The sequence below is a fragment of the Convolutriloba macropyga genome, chromosome 9 (genome assembly GCF_964194025.1).
Source record: "Convolutriloba macropyga chromosome 9, txConMacr16.3, whole genome shotgun sequence".
Taxonomy (NCBI): Eukaryota; Metazoa; Xenacoelomorpha; order Acoela; family Convolutidae; genus Convolutriloba; species Convolutriloba macropyga.
The window spans coordinates 55,588,975-55,610,888 of NC_134476.1; the positions used below are offsets into that span (position 1 = coordinate 55,588,975).

A 21,914-nucleotide genomic window follows, 5' to 3' on the forward strand; every position below is an offset into this window, starting at 1 on the left:
GAAGCTATGCAGTAATATATAATCAAACCCTAGAGGAGGTTCTTTGGCTCTTGAGGTTGGAAAAACATTAAAAAATGAAAAATAATTTCAAAAAACTTGAAAAGAAATTGCAGGTTGAATAAAAAAACTGCTAAAAATTGCAATAATTAAAGTTGAAAACAAATCCTTGAAGAAAAAACATTTCCAATAACTTATTATGAAAGCCTAACGGAGATTTTTGTAAGGCATAAAAACCCGAATAATGACAATAAATGTCAAAAAAAAATTTAAATTGCAGGTTTTGTAAAAAAAAAAATGCTAATATTCGTGGTGTTGAATTCTTGGAAAACATTACATTACATTTAGAAACTACATAGTGATCTATTGTCAAACTCTAGAGGAATTTCCTTTAAAGACCGACAAAAATATTAAAAAGACTTTAAAAAATCAAACTTTATAAAAAAAATTGCTAAAGTTTGTCATATTAAAAAATTGAAAGCTGATCCATGGCAAATAAAATGTTTCCAGTAACCTACTATCAAACCCTTAAGTACGTTTTCTGGCCTCTGCATCTAAAAAGACGGGAACAATGAAAAATAAATGTCAAAAATATTTTAAAGAAATTTGCACATTTTGTCAAAAAAAAGCTAAAATTCGTGCACCGGGGGGCTGTTGGGGAGGTAGGGGGTCGGCAACAGCGCGTTGGGGTTGGTGGGGGTTAGTCATCATTGGGGGTGTCTTCAACTTCTAAGAACCGCCCTTCACACCATAAGTATAAGTCTCCAAAACAGTTTGAGCCAGAACAGAGCTGAAAGTCTCTAAGAGCACTTAATGCCCTCTGGGTGCTACATGTTTATCCCGTTTTTGCGGACGAAAAATCAAAAGCGTCAGACAAAAAATCCGTCAAGCGAAAAATTGCATTAAAAAGACCGACAGGACTAAAATAATTGCTATAAACTTCGTTTGAAAACAATTAATGATAATTTTCGAATATTTTTCGTGGTAACGTCTATTAATTGTTTCTCTTCGATCAATGACTACCCGATTTCAGAGTTCCCGAGAAGCGCTTATCAACTAAAAAAAGGCAAACAACGAAAAATCGGAAAAAATTACAATTTTAAACATTTTGTTTCAAAAAAATTAAAGTTTAAAAAAATTAAAAACAAAATATACCATGTCGAGTTATTGCCGACACCACAAAAAAACTAAATTCAACAATTGAACTCCCCGAATGCTTAATAAAATGGGAAGATAATTAAAACAAAACATTCGGAAAGCGTCCGAGAAGGCATAGTTTCATTAATTGAGACAAACACATAAAAAAACTTCCTCTGAAACATTCCTCTAAAACACATCCTCTTAAATAGAACTCTAATTAAAAAATACTAATTAAAAAAATACTAATTAAAAAACTAAGCAACACAAAATTTCAAAAGTTCAGTGAACGCCAAAAGAGTTGTTTAATAATTTGAACCTGACATGGAAAAACATTCCGTGTTGCTATTGAATAACCCGCTGACCAGGATACAATTGCCAACTCTTTATATTCTTTGGTTTTCGGTTTCTACGTATTTGAGCCAATTGATCCATCTTCCTGTTTTCTCTAACCATGATGCTCGAAGAGGCTCTTGTAGAAATGCATTGCAATGCCCCTTGAACATGTCAAATCTGAAAAGCTTTGAGCCAAATGTTCTCGAGTTCAACTTCAACATATTCAGAATTGTTTTTGCTTCGGCTCTTTTTTGGTCATTGAACTCTATTGATGTGTTCCCTTAAGCATGCTATTCTAGGCTCTTAAACATGGAGTGGGGCACACTTTAACATGTGACCCCTACTAATTGTCGCGCAATTAACATACAAGAGAAGAAGAAAAGATGATTTTGCCTGTTACCCTCCCTTTGATCTGTTTATTTGTGAATGCTCTTTAGTTTTGAATTTTGATCTTCGAAATGCCTCTAGAAACTGTTATGGCCAACTATAACTGTTCATGGAATTATAGCCACCCTCTACTGTTACAATAGAAACGTCTAAAAACGGCTAAGAAATGGCCTTTAATGCTCTTTGATTATAGCCTTCTCGATTGATTGTTCAAGATGTGAAATGTTTTGGCTTAAAATCAATGGATCTTTTCTGTTTTCCCCCCCTCCCCCCCCCCCCAGTTTAGTGAGCATAAATCTTTTTTGACCCCCAGCCGCACGTGCTATTTTCTTACATAGTAACGTGCTATATAGCAACATATAATTTGTATCTGGGGGTCATAAAAAGCATTGGGGGGGGGGGGGGGGGGGACAGAATAGATCCAAATCAATTATGCTTTCGTGGTTAGTAATATGTTGTGGGAGTGAAGTATTGCATAAGTTAAGTACAGACCACTTTGTTCATGAGTCTTCCCCAAGTGAGCCATGCCCTCTCTAACATGAGGAGAGTGGCTGCTATGAATGAGAAGGCATCCCACACAGTCACTGCTATGAACTTGTTCCCCTCTATCTGGTAGCCATCTTTCCACGAGTAGTACACTTCCACTGGTCTGTAGTCCGACTGCTTAGGGTCACTCATGTTGATCTTACTCATAGACACCTCTTGTCGAATGCTAAACACCACAATACAACCACCCTAAGCCAAATCTCATTCATCCAAACCTAACTTTCACATTATGTATATTCAAGGTCAAAATTTGCATCATTAAAGATAAACTCAATGCAGTGTCTTTTTTATGTAAGTAGTGCTTATATAAAGTTATATATATATATATATATATATATATATATATATATATATATATACATATATATATATATATATATATATATATATATATATGTATATGTATATGTATATATATATATATATATATATATATATATGAAGTGCTAAAATACATATGAATCACTGGTCTATAAAATGTCTCTCTTTATTATATGTTATGTGGATATCTTTATCTGTATGGATTTCTTGCCTAATGTCATCAGGGGTCCCGTCTATCTTGTACTCTGTCTTTGTCATGAAGTTGAAGGAGCGGAACTCACGCGCCAGAAAAGCCCACCGAAACTCACCCACTATCTATAAAAAAGAAGAACCCACTTATTAACGTTCAAACCTTTATTTTACATGGTAAACTGGCTGATGTGAATCGACCGAATTGATAAATACCTCCAAGTTATGCAAAATTTTCTGGAGTCCTTGGGGAAAAATCCAAACAAAATTTATCCTTAATAAGCTGTATGTTCAACCCAACGTGAAACTTGATCATAAAACTTGGGAATGTTGGAGGCAAATACTTTTTTTGAAACAATGAAGGCAAGATCAAGTTAAACATACTTAACTTTCAATCTGGATCAATGTTAATCCGAGGACGGAAATATGGCGGACTGTATCCTCTGTATTCTCCCGATACAACTGTCGGCATTTTTCCAGATTTTATACGTAATGGAATTCTACTATGAAGTTCTAATCAATCTGTCTTTGGAAACTTATTGAAAAAAATCTAAAACAGGCATGTAAAATAGCTATTTGAGTATTTATATCTGTCAATGATTCTATAACAAATAAACAACTAATCGATCGCAAAATTGGGATTGAGAGAAAACATTGGCCAGCATAGAAATACAATAATAGAAAAAATTGTAAAAGTATTTTCAAATTTCTTTTTTCGTTCAAATATTCATTACTATACAGACATATATCATTTTTGTATATTATTGTTAATATAGCAGAAATGGCCAATAATTATTTTATGCTATTAATAATTCAACTCCGTTAACAGATTAGAACTACTAATGAGCACCATACTCATATGTACATCTAAATTAAACACAGTAGATCATTGTCTTTCGATATTTGCCATCAGTTGTTCCACTCGTCTTGGTGTCTTCGATGAATTTAATTAAAAAATGATATGTTGACAGAAATAAAGTAATTGTAAAAAAAGTGGGATGCCTAGGTCAATTAGAGTTTATAACCAAGCGTTCTTGCATCCGAGGCTGAGCTCGAATTGAGGAGCGATTCCAAGAACTAATTTCTAATTTATTGAGACCTGGAGTTTTTTCTTCGCATCTCAGTTTAAGGTATTTTGTTCACTCCTTTTGAGACAACAAAATAATAAAATTGTAACCGCCTACTGACGGGGTGTTTCATTTGTTTGTTTCAATTGTGAAGAGAGAGAGAGAGAGAGAGAGAGAGAGAGAGAGAGAGAGGTGGAAAAGTAGGAGGAGGTGTCCAAATCCAAAAAAAAACAAATATACACTTTGCAACATTCCTTACAGCTTCGGCGAGCCTTACAGATATGATATTAGAAGATTGTAAAAATTTTACACAGCTGGTTAATGTATTGGGAGTTTTCCGTACGTGACCAATCTCTGAAAAATTGAGTTTACATACTCGATTTTGTCAAGCTTTTTCCACGACCAATGTTTCAAGACCAATTGTAGGTATGCGAGAAAACGAGTGACACTGGGCTAATTTAGTTCAAATTTGCTTAAAATTACTCCTTTTCTAGTAAATAACTACCAAAATGAAAGAAAACGTTTTTGGAAAATATTATCAGAATTGTCCTTTTCGATATTAATTGTGGATAAGGAAGATGATTATCAGCCTTGCAATTACCCATAGCACTGTTCATAAGAACAAATAGGTCTTTGATTTTGGTCACAAGTAATATCTTATTTCCAAAAAAAACGCAAAATTTATTGCAATTTTCCACTTCGAACTTTGGCCACGTAATGGCACCAGTTCACCCAATTCTTATTACAAAAAGTCAAATCATTCGAGCGATCGAAAGAGCATTCTATAATAAAGACGTCGAAGAACTTTTTTCGTCGGAAAAGAAAAACACACACACATACCATCATTTCTCCATACTGCATTCGAAAGAAACCAGATAAAAATTTTGCTCACAAAAGATGCCCACAAACACATACGACTACAAAAACTGCCTTAAAATTCGTTCGAGTGCAATAACACAAAATTTTTTTCGGAGACTAAGTGGTTATCAAGCAGACTGAATATGTGAGTTTAATTTTCCTTGTGTGTTCGAAGATAATTTAACTTCAGTTGTTCTCTCTGGTGTTGTGTTCTACAGAGAGTTTCCGTTTTCCTCTTTTTCTACTTTTTATTTAGAAAACGGAAACCAGTATTGGTAACCACAACAGAGCTCAGACAAACTAATTTTATTCTCCGCAGGATTCTGCGACACACATACAGGTTTCATTTATTCAGCTTTCAAGAGCATGGAATCAGACTTATAAGAGTTTCTACCAATCTTAATTTGTGCACTTCACTTCTGTAACTAGTTAAACGATAGATTCCAAGTGACAGTAGAGCTGATTTTCCAAAGAAAAGTTGAAATATCACATTGTTGTTACCAGGTTTAAACTGATGTTCTGGTTTATAGCAATTCTAGTTTTTTTGTTTGTAAAAGCTTTAAACCGGTCTGCTTATCCTTTGTTTCCTAGTTTGGTGCTCGCTTGGAGGTGTTTTGTTTACCCTTGTACACAATTCATTGTATAAGAATGAGTAGTATAGTGCTTTAAGATAGTTTTATGACAGCATGTTTCAAGACCATTTGTAGGTATGCGAGAAAACGAGTGACACTGGGCTAATTTAGTTCAAATTTGCTTAAAATTACTCCTTTTCTAGTAAATAACTACCAAAATGAAAGAAAACGTTTCTGGAAATTGTTATCAGAATTGTCCTTTTCGATATTAATTGTGGATAAGGAAGATGATTATCAGCCTTGCAATTACACATAGCACTGTTCATAAGAACAAATAGGTCTTTGATTTTGGTCACAAGTAATATCTTATTTCCAATAAAAACGCAAAACTTATTGCAATTTTCCACTTCGAACTTTGGCCACGTAATGGCACCAGTTCACCCAATTCTTATTACAAAAAGTCAAATCATTCGAGCGATCGAAAGAGCATTCTATAATAAAGACGTCGAAGAACTTTTTTAGTCGGAAAAGAAAAACACACACACATACCATCATTTCTACATACTGCATTCGATAGAAACCAGATAAAAATTTTGCTCACAAATGATGCCCACAAACACATACGACTACAAAAACTGCCTTAAAATTCGTTCGAGTGCAATAACACAAAATTTTTTTCGGAGACTAAGTGGTTATCAAGCAGACTGAATATGGGAGTTTAATTTTCCTTGTGTGTTCGAAGATAATTTAACTTCAGTTGTTCTCTCTGGTGTTGTGTTCTACAGAGAGTTTCCGTTTTCCTCTTTTTCTACTTTTTATTTAGAAAACGGAAACCAGTATTGGTAACCACAACAAAGCTCAGACAAACTAATTTTATTCTCCGCAGGATTCTGCGACACACATACAGGTTTCATTTATTCAGCTTTCAAGAGCGTGGAATCAGACTTATAAGAGTTTCTACCAAGCTTAATTTGTGCACTTCACTTCTGTAACTAGTTAAATGATAGATTCCAAGTGACAGTATAGCTGATTTTCCAAAGAAAAGTTGAAATATCACATTGTTGTGACCAGGTTTAAACTGATGTTCTGGTTTATAGCAATTCTAGTTTTTTTGTTTGTAAAAGCTTTAAACCGGTCTGCTTATCCTTTGTTTCCTAGTTTGGTGCTCGCTTGGAGGTGTTTCGTTTACCCTTGTACACAATTCATTGTATAAGAAGGAGTAGTATAGTGCTTTAAGATAGTTTTATGACAGCATTATTGTGATTTATGTGAGTGATGCTTACATATCCTAGGAATGAGAACTTGTCCATTGAGTTGAACTTATGAATGAGCTGATCATAGTTGTGGTGCAATGTAGCCCACACTCCTGTCTCTGTGCTTGCTGGGCGCAAGGAGGCATACAGGAAGTCTCTCTGTTGATACTCGGAGGGACCTGCAGCAAGTAAGAACAAACAGCGATATTTACATGCTGCCACTAACCATTGGTACAATCTGCCGCTAAATATTGAACTGAATAAATGAACATCGTCAAACATTTAAGACATGAAGACCACTCATGAACATTTTCACAGTGAGTTACGGTAGAGCGCTGCATGCTCAACCACTCGTGCCTTTTTACTTTGAATAACTTGCAATAAACTCTTGCAAAATGAGAGAATTCCAGTCCTTAGTTGAGAAGACTGAACAAAAACGTCGCAAGAAATGTTCGGTATGTTTGGTTTTGTACGTAATAAATGGTCGGTATGTTCGCTTTGTTTGGTATGTTCGGTTTCAAACGTAAGAAATTATCGGTATGTTTGGTGTGGAACGTGAGAAAGATTCGGTATGTTCAGTTTAGCAAGATTCGATATGTTTGGTTAATAGACGTAAAAAACGTTTGCTGTTTTTGGTTTCATAAGTGAGAAATGGTCGGTATGTTTGGTTGACAACGCAGGAAACCTTCAGTATGTTGTTAGGGAAAATGAATAGAGAAAAGTCTCAAGAAACGTTAGTTGTTTGGGTTATTTATTGCAGGATATTTCAAATATGTCATATATAAAGTATAACTGCTGCCATTCACTCCACCTCTCTGGTGTACCTTTCATGATGATGAGTTTGAGTGGCTCATTGTCCTGGTTGGCCAGTCCAGGCTGACTCTGCATCACAGTGTTCACATCGTCACATGCCTGTGCCAGCTGCTCCTCACTGATCTCCTCTGGCTCTGCTGTCGTCAGTATCTGGCACTGATCCTGCACCTGGTCCTCCAGACACTGGAAGATCTCATAACACAAAGTCCCAAACTCACGCTCACCTTCAACAACAACGCATTTTTGCTTTGTATATACTAGAATCCCAATCCTACATCTCGTTCTTAGTCTCCAATATATGGAGACATATGCTATCAACAAAAGGAAGAATATACTTATATAATACAAACAATTTTGAAAGAAATAGAAAAAAAATGCTCTTGTTTAACTTTTTTAAACCAAATTCTGAGCTCAGACCTGGAATTATTTTCGAAAAAACTAAAAACTTTTCCAAAACCTTGGCCCATGATAGAGGAGTGTTAGGCATGGATTTAGCAATCACTAAATTTTCTAAATTTATAAAAATCACAACTATAAAAAGAATTAGCAAGCTCAGCTATATTTAACGGATATGTGTCTCAAAAATTGTTTCAAAGTGAACAAATAAATGGACATTGTAACGGACAAATGGCTTGTCTATTATTACTCAATTCATACACATTGTTTAATACACATGAAGTTTAATTTCAAAATTAATACAATTAAAAAATTTTTTGGTGAAAGTCTGGTTAATTTTTGCGTACGCAAAAATTGAAAGGCTCATTCAAAAAATTTTTACCTACGTATTTTTTACTGAAAACAGACTTTGGAAGTTTTTCAATGAGCAGTTAAAAAACCAAAAACGGGTAATTTGCACCAAAGAAAAAATAAGTGAATAAATTTCAGCGATCAATTAGTTAGAGTTTTTAATTAGTCCTCATTTTTGCCATGTTCAAATGTCATAAAACTAATTTGACTTTAGAAAAAAGTTTTATACCCGGAAATAGCCTATAGATATAGACCAAAATTTTATCTGAAGTAGAAACAAATTCCCGCAGGCACTTGAGGCAACATTCCTCAGGGAAGCCAGAGGAAAATAAAAGTGTTTCTGGGCCACAGAGTCAGACGAGAAGAGGGCAAAACGACAGTCGACCAGGAACGCTACACAGACACAAAGCTTGGGCGGTTGCAAACGAATAAATACAAACCCTCAATGATTCTAGCTGAAACTTGAAACTTCAGACAGCACAGAACGGAGACGAATAAATGGATCAAAAGATATACAGAAGATTTGTTGAATCATTTATTTATTTGGCTAATCAGAGGAGGCCAGACAAAATGTTCACGGTCCAAACTCTGTCCAGACGCCCAAATGTAGCTGCAAATCAGCACTGGTTATGCGAAAAATGACTTGCACGATATCTTTAAGGCTCATAATCTTTAAAACTCATTTAGTCAAAAGACGCTTTTTATGATTCAGCGCTAGAAAGAGATGCAGACCGGTCTGAAGATGAGAACGACAGTAAGCTAACAACGGGCTACTACCTCAAGTTCAAATGTACGATGCATAGAACTCAGCTGGTTTGTCAAAAAGCAGGTCACCGTTGCTCTTTCTTCATCCGAAGCAGACTACCGGGCCACGGCAGCAGCAGTTCAAGAAGCACTGCTTTTTGAAAAAAATAGCTCTTACGGGATTTTGTTATATAAAAACATCCAATGGCAATTGGAAAGACAACCACAGTTTTATCAGACCTTGCCAGAATCCAGTCAAATAACAAGAGGAGCGAGCACGTCGGGATTACATTCGGGGCAAGAAGGAAGATGGAATATTTCCTTTCACTGCGTTTCTTCTTACAAAATGGCAGCTGATTTCTCCACGGGATCTTTACCCGCGTCAAAGGTAGAAACATTCAGTTCAGCTTTGATGGAAGCAGACTCTACGCAATTAGATCAAATTTGACGGAGGTTGAATATCGGTTCGAACTGTAGTCTTAAATTTAGACGGAAAATTTAGAAAGAATAGCATGCCAGTATAATCAGATATGAGCAAATTAATTCGCGTCACCTATTTCATATAAATATGTTTTCAAGAATTGGTGCTGCGAATCAATGCTTGGTTAGAACTGATTATTCCAGATAGTTAGTTTTGAGGTTATATTGTTTGATGTAAAATCTTCCCAGCATGCATTGAACGATTATGATAGCACCGGAGGTGGGAAATAATTGTTAAAAAAGTCCAAACGCATTCAATATATGTTATTCCTTGCGACCGATTTTTACGATTTTATCAGAAGCAAAGCACATTGGGTAACACTTGTGACCCGACTATAAATGTTTGTTGTAAGACTAGTTTTGCATAATGACCTTTTTGCACTGACGATATACATATATATATATATATATATATATATATATATATATATATAAATATATATATATATATATATATATATATATATATATATATATATATATATATATATATATATCATATATATATATATATATATATATATATTTATATATATATATATAGCTTGTTTTGGTGTCCTTTTTCTTCCCAAAAATCAATTCACCATCTTGATCTGTTAATCGTATCTTTCCTGTAAATCTCTAAATTTTACTGTAAAATATCGGTTTGCTACTCTCTCGTTTTTTTGAGATATAATTTTTTTACTTGGTTAAAAACGGTTTTCAATCTGCCTGCAAAAGCCCAAAACCCAAAAACTCTGAGCCTTTGTTTATCAAAAACCTGCGCACACGAAACTTTAATATCAAGGTGGATAATCTTTTTTTTCAGTAAAATCTTCTTTGTGAATTGGGAAATTTTTATTGTAAAATGTGATCCATCTAAATTAATGAAGTGTCAGCAACACTAGTTGGATTGAATTCAAAAACCAATTGATCGAGCACAGATCGGCTAAATACGTGTCATCAAATTTTTTTTTAATTACCCAGGTCGAATGTCCTCCCTAAAATCCTCCCATTTTGATGTAAGAGTGAGGGGTAATTTGTCTATGGGGGTAAATTGATGTAAGAGTTGGTATGCCAAGAGGGGTAAAATGGTGTAGGAGTGTGGGGGTGATTTGTTCAAAGGGGGTAAGATGATGTAAGACTTGGTCTGCAATGGGAGGATTTTTGAGGAATTAACCCCCCCCCCTGACTGAAATTGCCATGTAAGAGTGGGCTGCAATGGGCTGCAATGGGAGGAATTTTCAGGAATTAACCCCCCTGACTGAAATTGCCATGTAAGAGTGGGCTGCAATGGGCTGCAATGGGAGCACTTTTCAGAAATTACCCCCCTGACCGAAATTGCCATGTATGAGTGGGCTGCAATGCGCTGCAATGGGAGGTCTTTTCAGGAATTACCCCCCCCCCTGACTTAAAATTAATTGCCATGTAAGAGTGGGCTGCAATGCGCTTCAATGGGAGGACTTTTCAGGAATTACCCCCTGACTGAAATTGCCATGTAAGAGTGGGCTGCAATGGGCTGCAATGGAAGGAGTTTTCAGGAATTTTCCCCCTGACTGAAATTGCCATGTAAGAGTGGGCTGCAGTGGGCTGCAATGGGAGGACTTTTCAGGAATTACCCCCTGACTGATATTGCCATGTAAGAGTCGCGCTGCCAAGGGGGGTAAAATGGTGTAAGAGTGAGGGGGTAATTTGTCCAGAGGGGGTAAAATGATGTAAGAGTTGTTAAGCCAATAGGGGTAAAATGGTGTAAGTGTGTGGGGGTAATTTGTTCAAAGGGGGTAAAATGATGTAAGAGTTGGTCTGCATTGAAAAGATTTTTGAGGAATAACCCCCCCCCTGACTGAAATTGCCATGTAAGAGTGGGCTGCAATGGGAGGAATTTTCAGGAATTACCCCCCCCCCCTGACTGAAATTGCCATGTAAGAGTGGGCTGCAATGGGAGGACTTTTCAGAAATTAGCCCCCTGACTGAAATTGCTATGTAAGGGTGGGCTGCAATGGGCTGCAATGGGAGGACATTTCAGGAATTACCCCCCTGACTTAAATTGCCATGTAAGAGTGGGCTGCAATGAGCTTCAATGGGAGGACTTTTCAGGAATTACCCCCTGACTGAAATTGCCATGTAAGAGTCGCGCTGCCAAGGGGGTAAAATGGTGTAAGAGTGAGGGGGTAGTTTTTCCAGAGGGGGTAAAATGATGTAAGAGTTGGTATGCCAAAAGGGGTAAAATGGTGTAAGAGTGAGGGGGTAATTTGTTCAGAGGGGTAAAATGATGTAAGAGTTGGGGTGCCAAGGGGGGTTATATTGTGTAAGATAGAAGGGGTAATTTGTTCTGAGGGGGTAAAACGATGTAAGAGTGAGGGGGTAATTTGTTGAGATGGGACAATTCTAACAAATGTAATTCATATATATATATATATATATATATATATATATATATATATATATATATATATAGACCGTCAAGAGTTGGACAAGCTTTGATGGTCTGGAGGATAAGACGACGCAGCTGAGGGTACAGAGGTTGTGGGTTCAAGACTGGCAGTCTTCACGTATAGGGGCCAAAACAATGTAAGATTGAGGGGGTAAAATGATGTAAGAGTGGGGCTGCAATGGGAGGTTTTTTTTAGGAAAATGCAGCTAAAAACTCTTACATCTTTTTGGGCTGCATTGGGCTTCCAAGGGAGGTAAAATGGTTTAAGAGTGGGGGGGTAAAAAGAAAAATTAACCCCCCACTCTTACAGATTTTTTGGTCTGCCGGGGGGGGGGTAAAATGGTGTAAGAGTGAGGTGGTAAAAGACAAATTACCCCCGAACTCTTACATCGTTTTACCCCCCTTGGCAGACCAAAAAAGATGTAAGAGTGGGGGATTAATTTGTCTTTTACCCCCTCACTCTTACACCATTTTACCCCCCTTGGAAGCCCAATGCAGCCCAAAAAGACGTAAGAGTTTTGAGCTGCATTTTCCTAAAAAATCCTCCCATTGCAGCCCCACTCTTACATCATTTTGGGCGGAAAAATTCAACCCGGGTACGTCTTAGGATGTTTAAATTGAGCTCACAGGAAAGGAAATTAAATCAAAACTACGAGTAAATTGTCAAAACAAATTATTAATGTAATCACTTTTAACCCTTTGGCGTCAATGATCCATGTGAAAATTATGAGAGTAATGATTAATTCTGAGACAGCAAGAAATTAATACGAACAGAGGTTCATGAAAAGGACGTGAAGGACGTCCTTACACATTTATGACGGACATAGTAACTTTTTGTTCCGACCCTCTTGAGGGGGGAGGAACTATATACTCAAATGGGTTTTTTTTTTTTTTGTTCAGTGAATTTTCGCCGATCGATACATTCATCGTAGAGAGTTGAGAGTGGTATCATTAGAAAGCTCGTCCAGCGTAGAATATGGAATTAAAAAGATTTTTTTAATTTTCGTTTTCTACAGGGAGTTATCGAGGTTTAAAGTTTTGTGAAAATAGTGTGAATTCCGTTGATTTTTATTCACATTTTACGGAATTTTCGCTAATTTTTGACCAAAATTTCGCCAATTTTGCTAAAATTTGTCAACATTTTTTAAAAACTTGTTGTTGATTTTATTTTTAAATATAAAAAATCTTCTCGGCTTTTCTTATTTTGAATTTCTTCTGAGAACTTCAGAGAAGTAGAGTGAATTCCCGTTGTTTTTATTCACATTTTCCGGAATTTTTGCCTAAATTTTCGTCAATTTTGCTAAAATTTGTTATAATTTTTAAGAATAGTGTCGTTGATTTTATTTTTGAAGACGAACAAGCATTGTTCATTGTTTTGATTTAATTTTTTTGGTCAAAAAATGTGGATAAATATTTCAAAATTTAGCCTTTTTCAACAAAAACAGCACGAAATAAGCTACTTTAGTCCGTTTTGATTAAGTTTGCCGACAGTACACCTCCAAACAACACTCATACAATCTTTGTAGACTCAGAGGGGGGCTATTTCTACTTCAGAGTACGCTGAGAGTGCTCTGTAGTTAAAACTTTGCCTTTTTTTGCTAACTTTACTCGTTGATTATCAAAAATGCAGAACTTATTTTGAGTTTTCAACTAACAAATTATCTATATCTGCAACATTCGAAAATCAAATGTTCCTAACGGACAATAAGCAATAGCAGGGCTTGTTTTGGGCCATTCTTGGACTGCTACCACCCAAAGAAATCGGGTTGTAATCAGTCGGTCTTTTTTTTTTAAAAAAAAGGACCCTTTCTTTAAAAATAAAAAACAGAACATATCGAATCAATGCTCAGGAGTGATAGGTCCAACCAGTTTGCTTACTAAAAAGCTCCAAGCTAATCCATTTAAATTTTAACTTGAAAGTTTATAATTTAGTTTCTTTTAAAAATAATTGACTTTTCAATAAATAATGGCTTAATTAAGTTTTCCTCTATTTTTTTCTTAATTTGTTCAACTTCCAGCTTAGTGTCTGCAAAAAAAGAATGCTTCTTCTTTCTACTGATTTAACTTTTCTTCTCGGTTGCAGTTTTAAGCCTGAAGTTATTGTTTTCTGGCTTTGATACTACAAGATTTCAGATTTTTGTTTGTTTCGATATTTGCCAGTTTTTCACGTTTCCGAATTTTGTCACATTATCACATTATTGACAGTTCTCTTGTCACATTATTAGCGTTAAAAAAAAAGCACAATTGAACATATTGAAATCCTGAATGATATACATAATCGTTTTAACGGCCTCGACGCCTCTTTCTTGAAGAAATCAATTGAATTTTTTAATTTTGTTTTTAACTGTCATTTATACTTTGTCGTTTCGGTCGTATGAAATTTCCTGCATAGTGATTACTTTCATTGGCTTTTCGTGGAAGAATAGAAGAACCGATATTCTGATATTAGTAAATAGCTGATGGCTTTCATGACTTTGAAAACAATCGTTTTCCAAAATTAAAAAAAAAAACTTCTTAACTTCGCAATTTTGTTCTTTTTATGTTTCTTTTTGTTAGCTAATCTCGTTATTTCATTACAGGTCAAATATGACATTATGGGTGTCAAGGGAATAAAAGGGATTGGTGTCCCAAAATCTTTTTTTTTAATGAATTTGTTATGACCTTAGTGGCTTCGACACCGGTTTTTCACAAAAATGTAAATTAGTTTGATTTTTTGTCTTATTTGACGTTCTTTTTGTAGATGCGAGAAATATTCTGGGTAACTGCAGGTCTCGAGGGCTTCCTTTTTTTGAATAAACGACCCTATTCAAATAGTTCTGTTTGTAATTAATGCCTTTTATGACATTGAATGTAATTTTTCTTCGAAAAAAAAATTGAAATTATTTCATACTTTAGCACTTCGCTTTTTTGTCTACTTGTTACCTAGTCTTACTAATGAATGGACACGTACTACTTTATAGCTGTTTGATGAAGGCGCAATCGAATATATTTTGAGGGACAAAATATGGCTCGAGGGTTTTGGCAGCGTTTTCTGGCAAGTTTCAATTGAAATTTTGTTTGTTTTTTTTTTGTTGTTCATTTTAGCCGCTTTAAAAAATGAAGAAGGACAGGTCCTAATGCCCTTCTCTAGAAACAGTGGTAATTGTAAATTTGTGGTAATGTTAATTGATTCCTAATGGTATTTATTACTTTGAAGTTAACTGTTTCAAAAAAATAAGTTATATTTTTCACTTTAATGTTTTTGTTCTTTTTTGTATAATTGTTACCAAACCTTTTTATGGACTGGTCGCATATGGTTTCTGGTGATTTATTAGTTATTTTTGTTTAGTTTTAGGTTTATCTGACGGTATGTTGACTTTGTTATTAAATTTAGTTTTTAAGAGGGAAAAAAATTTTTTGATGTAAATAATGTTTGTTGCTGTTGTTGTTGTTTGTTTTTGACGTTCATCTTGACTCGCTTTCTTAATATTGACATATTACATCAAGCTAATGCATCAATTTTTAACTCCACTGAGTCATTTGCTTTGGAGGCTATCTTATCGTTCATACAGAATTTTTTGAAAAAGACTTTTCGCAAAAAATAATTTTTGGGTTTTTCTATCTGTTCCTCATTTGCTAGACAATTATGCCAAAATTGTGGATGGGCGGGGTCGGAACTTTATGTGCCATGGCACATTACCGAGCCGCCTTGTTAAGTTATTCTGTTGTTTTGCCCGAAACGGTTGGAACCATTGTTCGTTAATTTATGATGAAGTAAATAAGTGAGGTGTGTTTTGTTTGAAGCGGATAGGAGTGTATACTGACCAGAGTAGAAGCAGTCCCAGACAGGGAGACACTCGACTTCATCAATGGTATTGGGATGCATGCAATCTATCCACTGGCCACACACTGCTGGCAGCTTAGCCTTGCTCCCTATACACTTCCTATAACATCACTCATTAATGCACACCAGTGTATAATTAATTCATCTCAGTCAATCTAGGATAAACTTTTCTAAAATATCAGAGGCAAAGGAAAGAGAGCGACAAACACTATATATTAGTGTCGCGAAAGCGGTCTGCAGAGTTCATTGGTTTATCTAAAAACCCTTAACTTTTGTACATTTTTCCTGCAATTGTGTTAACCAATCTTTTTTTATAAATGAGAAATTGGAAAATTGGAAAAACAGAAAAGCAGTTCAAAATAATTACCATTAGATACATAATATGACAAAACTTAAAAAGTCAGTGATAATCATAGAATATTACGGTTTCTGATTTTTTTTCAGAGAAATCTTTGAATTTATTATTTTTGCACGCATACAGGAATTTGGATAACTTAGATAATATGGAACTGGAAAACCACTTACCTGTTATTTTAAAAAAGCAAAAAACAATGCCAAGAATGAATGAAAACATCCTAATCGGTTGTTGTCAGCTGGAAACAAACATAAATTGACTTTAAAAAACATCCCGGCGAGCAAACTTAACTTGGAAAGTTTTCATCTTTTTTTTCAGAAGAAAAACGATGCGAGGTAATTCATGGCATTGGGTAGAATTGCAGAGAACGTTTGGAAAAATGCAAAAGTGAAACAAAAGTGAAGATTCTACAAAAGTTATGATGGATTTCTTAGCAGTGTGGCAAAACCAACGATGTCAGACACCAAATATGTTCACATTCAACATTCGGCCTAGATACCTGAATTCATTAAATTATCAGCAATGACATTACAGAAAACAAATTGTGCTTTAGCTAGAATATTAAAAAAAATAAAGTTATTTCAGGGAAAAAAAGCCCTTAAAAAAGCCATAAGAAATCCATAACAAAGTTGAGGAAATTAGCGCAAGCTGACCTGATACTGGGAAAAGAGTTACATTAGAGGTGGCCACAGCATTAAGGACAAAAGGCAGACAGAAAGATAGAGATATTAGTAGTAACGTTTACACCATGGAAGATGGGGGGGGGTTGTCATCCCATGTAAGAGATAGGGTTGTCCTGAGGACAACCCTACCTTTTGCATTGGGAAGGACAACCCAACCCGATACATGTGCTATGACAACCCAACCTTTTGCATGGGATAGGACAACCCAACCTTTTACATGCAGGGACAACATAACTTTTACATGTAACAGCCGAATTATTATCCAAATATTTTACCCCTTTATTGAGGGAGACTTGACAAAGGGATTTAGGGGATTGGGTTACTGTCTAGAAATTACCATTTCTGAAATAGTGCGCGATGACAACAATTGCTACGGTGGATTTGGATAGGATTCATGAGATATACAAGAAAGTGAAAAAAGAATATTCACAATACGGTGAAAGATTTTTGTATTTTTTAGCAACTTGCTTGTATTTGGATCCTGACCTCGATTTGGAAATTGCATTGAAATTGAGACCGTATGGTGGATTGATTGGGATTGACAATTCTTCGTTAGACGTTTATCTCAAAAATTTTAAAATTTTAAGACTACATGCAATTCTTCATGATGCTTGTGGTTTTGTGTATGAGTACAGTGAAAAGGGACCCGGTTATTCATACGTTTTACCCTGTCCAGTCACAAATGAAAATGTGGGTCATGTGACTGGTATTGCTTTTTGTTTTTACTTAAAGACTTTCAAAAACCGTTTATTCAATCGATTGGAATGTTGACTGCAAAAGTGGTTGTTCTTGACTTTGAAGGCTTTCGAAGCAAAAAATCTGATTTTATTGTGAAAGAGCTAGCCATAACTTGCAATAACTACACGAATACAATTTCATTCTCACCTCCGCACTCATTCAATTCTCTTACTTTGAGTGAACAAAAATCTTATCAGTGGGTTTCAAAATACCTTCATGGTTTGGATTGGGAAAAGGGAGATTACCCATATTGCTATTTAAAACAAATTCTTCAAAGTGTAGTGCTTCGATTTCCTCTATCAGATTTTCATGCGAAGGGTGTAGAGAAAACTGATACGTTGCAAAAATTGCTTCAGAGAAAAGTTACAAACCTTGAGGATTTGTTATGCCCCAAAATTGAACATTTGAGTTTCTATCGGGAGACCCCAATTTGTGACTTGCATTCAACAACTTCCCCAAAACGACAGAAAAACAAACATTGTGCGAGGAAAAAGGTCCAATTGTTCTACTACTGGCTGATCCATGAACAACCGTTGATTAGAAAAGACAGCACCGTCTGTACTCCAAGTGAATTTGTCTCCAAATTTGATCGTTTACAGTTGCTTAACGGCTGAAAATCAATTGACTGTTACACTAGTCAAGGAGGAAAAAATTGACAGTCGGGGACAAACTGTATTGAGGAAACAGCAAGTTGTTTGCACAGGAGCCGAAATAGAATCCGTCAAAAATATCTTTCACTCTTAGAATATTTTCAACTGTATCATGTCTATGAAAGAGAAAATGCAAAGAATGAATCTAACCCCTTTACCAATGCCCAAGCGGTCAGTTCCAGTGCAAGTGCCTCTGAACGATGACAATCTGCCTAAGGAAATTAAGCAGCTTGTAGAACAAGGATGTGTGGATTCAGTTACGTATTACGGGATGGAGTATGGCATGAAAGCAAGCTACACAGTTGTTTACAAAAAAGAGGGCAAAAACTCTCATTATACAACTTATGGATTTTTTATAGTAGACTAACAATATTCATGTTGATTTTTAAATTTAATTATTTTGTTTGAATTCATTTTTGAAAAAACGTTTTCTCCATGAGTTCAACTGCGGATCAGTTAGATTCGGGAGGTGGCATAACCGATTTGGTTTTTGATGAGAATCAACAGGAAAGGAGATCTTGGAGATTTTGCAATTCAAGAGTACCACGATCAGAAGTTGTTTATTTCACTCAAATTTTCATTATAGTTTTTTTTATTGCAGTATCTCTTATCAAGTTGGTATTTTTTCAATTGGATTGCGAGGAGTCAGCATTTTGGTTTTCGCTCCTCTCTTGCAGAGTCGGCTACGCACTTCCAAACCCAAAGCTATGAATAAAATTATTTCAACGAGCGATCGACTCTTTATGGCAGTGTCTGGTCCATCTTGCTGTGGAAAAACTGAGCTGATTTTCAAAATGTTACTTCAAAACACTTTTTCACCAAAATTTCAATCCATTTTTTATTTCTATCAGCATGAACAACCAAAATTTGAGTCCTTAGAGAGAAAATTGAATATACAGTTTACAAAATTTACAAGTTTTGAAATTATCTCAGAGTTAGAAGACTGTCTTCTTGTTTTTGATGATTCATGCGAAGAAATTTTTAACGATAAAGAGTTTTCAAAACTTGCGACTGCAGGTCGTCACAAAAATATAAGTGTTATTTACGTTAAGCACAATTTATTCCAACAAAGCAAGTGGTCGAGAACAATCGACTCGAATACAACACATATTATTTTATTCAAATCACCACGTGACGTTCAACAAATTGGTTTAATTGGTCGACAGCTCAACAACACACAATTTCTTAAAGAAAGCTACGAGCTAGCTACCAAACAGCCTTTTGGTCATTTATTAATTGATTTAGACCCAAAGACGTCGGACGTTTTGCGATATTGCTCAAACATTGTGCCTCCAGGACCATCAATTTTCTAATTTTCTACTTACCGTCTGCGAAAGCTGTAATAACAAATCTAACAAATGAAACAGAGAGAACTATGTATGCTGCGGCAAATGCTTCAGTCAAGCGACATCAACTTAAAAAAACTGATAAAGACAGCTTCTAAAAACTTTATTCGATTTCTCTGCAAGTGTTTTCTCAACGTAGTCAACGGTAATGTTGAAATTAATAAAAAACTAATCGAAAATCACGAAAAATCGTTTCGAAAAATATTATCCAAACAAACAGGTTTGAGGGAAAAGAAAAGAATTCTTGGCAGAGAATCAGAACTGTTAAAAGCCGTTGGTCTTTCCTGTTATTTCTACTTGACGAAAACATAATGCATACAGAAGAGTTCATTTTAATTCCAAAACGATTGTTTATAACAAAGCAACCCCAAAAGAGCGAAATTATTGAAAACCCACAATATAAAAACAGAGCTATTCAGTTATCACTTATGCAACGAACCAAGCTAGGGGAAGATATAGGAAAAACGGAGAGAGTGATCCAAACAGATCCAACAAATATTGAACGAGATGTAGATAAAGCAGATAGAGTGGTCCAAACAGATCCAACAATTTTTAACGAGGAAGAAAAAATGGAGGCTTCTAGTGATGATAGTGAAATGGATCCAATTGTTACAAAAAAGCCTACAGTTGAATCATTTGAGTCGATTATGAAAAACGTTAAATTAAAAGAAGCTCACAAAGTCAAACGTGCAGAAATAGTACTTGATTTTATTCTCCAATCAAACCAAATCACTATTGGGGAAGAAAGCCAACTAATTTACATTGACAATAAACCCAGGGATGTACAAGTTTCATCTTTTTTGTATGATTTGCAACAACCAACCAAGAAAATTGATCAAGAGGCATATTCAAAATTCTTGTTAGTTCTTCGACTTGAGCCTGATCTCGTCTCAAACACTTACGCCAAGCAAATATTGGAAAGCTATGAGAGCGAACAAGAATTTTTCCCAACGCAACAAAGTCCGCAAACAGGACGCGGTACTTCAAAACGAACCACAGCAGAAAAAGAGAAAACAAACGAAACGACAAAGCAAAAAAAGGCCAATCAGAAAAAGTGGTCTCGTTTCGTCTTCTGAGAGAAAAACTTTAGAACAACTGTACTCGAGAGGTCCTGCATCGTTTGGAAGCTCAAAGCGATTACAAAAACACAGCAAAATGTCATTAGCAAAATTCAAGTCTTATTTAGATACCAAGCCGTCCTTCACAAAATACCGCTCGCATCGAATGCAATTTCCCAGACTAACAGTGATTGTGAAAGATATCAATGAAATTTGGTCATTGGATTTAGCATATGTTGACAACCTTGCAAAATACAATCGCGATGTTAAGTACCTTTTGGTAGCAGTTGATTGTCTGTCACGGTACCTTAGAGTAGAGCCAATGAAGACAAAATATGCAACAGAAGCAGCTAATGCATTCAAAAAAATGATCAAACATAAACAACCCGAGAAAGTATGGGTTGATGATGGAACAGAATTTCTCGGAGCTTTCAAAAGACTGTGCAACTCACGAGCAATTCATTTGTATAGCACTTTTAGTGAAAAAAAGTCTGTTTTTGCCGAACGGAATATTCGTTCACTGAAAAATATCATTCGTAGGTACCTTGAAGAAAAATGGACATATTCGTACATTGACAAATTAGAAGACTTTGTGAAAACAATAAATTCACTTGTTAATCGAATAACTAAGCTTGCACCAGCTTGCACAAAGTTACAAAAAAGACGTACCACGGCTTGTGTCTTTGAGCGCTGAAACAACTGTTTCCCAAAAACCTCGTTTCTTTGTTGGAGATTTTGTCAGAATTGTCAAAAAAGACAAAGCTTTCAGAAAGGGCTACGAACAATCGTTTACTGACGAAGTTTTTGAGATAACAGATATTCCGACATTATTTCCGCCATCATATTCCCTCATTGATGCAAACAAAGAACAAATAGAAGGAAAATTTTATCAATCAGAATTGCAGCTTGTTCGTGTAAAGGAAAATGAGTAGAAATTGTTTTGACGATGAGTTCACTGCGCATGTTATTTCATCCGCTTCTATGCAAATATTTGGGTCAAACACTCTGGCCTCTTTTCGCAATTTTTTCAATGATGAAATTCAACTCTCTGGTGACTGGAGGGTGGCTCTTAGTGAAATTATTTTTCCGACAAAAATTGAGCACGTCGTGAATGGAGATTTAATAGCATACAGTCTTAAGGGATACGAAGACTCGCAAAAAATTTCGTCTGATGCTAGTGTCATTTCTCGGCCTTACAATGGAGAAAAAGTGTCCTTCATGACTGGTAATGTTGACAATATTAATCAACTTCTGGGTACTATCAAGCGAACAGTTGGATTACCCAATTTTTCGTTTCGAGAAATCAAGAGTACTGGAAAATACGAAATAATTTTTGGTAAATATGAAGGAATCACTTTTCCTAGTGAGGAAATACCTAGCATTGTGGGCTTTACCGGAATT

At 35.6% G+C, this 21,914-nt stretch overlaps 1 protein-coding gene across 1 annotated transcript in view; it reads right to left on the bottom strand.

Annotated features, from left to right (window-relative positions):
- LOC142345480 (uncharacterized) overlaps positions 1-21,914 on the bottom strand; it is a 56,005-nt gene that overhangs the window by 12,039 nt on the left and 22,052 nt on the right. The window contains exons 4-8 of the mRNA XM_075397544.1: positions 15,665-15,783; positions 7,488-7,700; positions 6,694-6,842; positions 2,936-3,039; positions 2,350-2,569 (exon numbers count right to left, since the gene is read on the bottom strand). Of these exons, the coding sequence (XP_075253659.1) occupies positions 2,350-2,569; positions 2,936-3,039; positions 6,694-6,842; positions 7,488-7,700; positions 15,665-15,783 (805 nt within the window). The remainder of the gene's footprint in view (positions 1-2,349; positions 2,570-2,935; positions 3,040-6,693; positions 6,843-7,487; positions 7,701-15,664; positions 15,784-21,914) is intronic.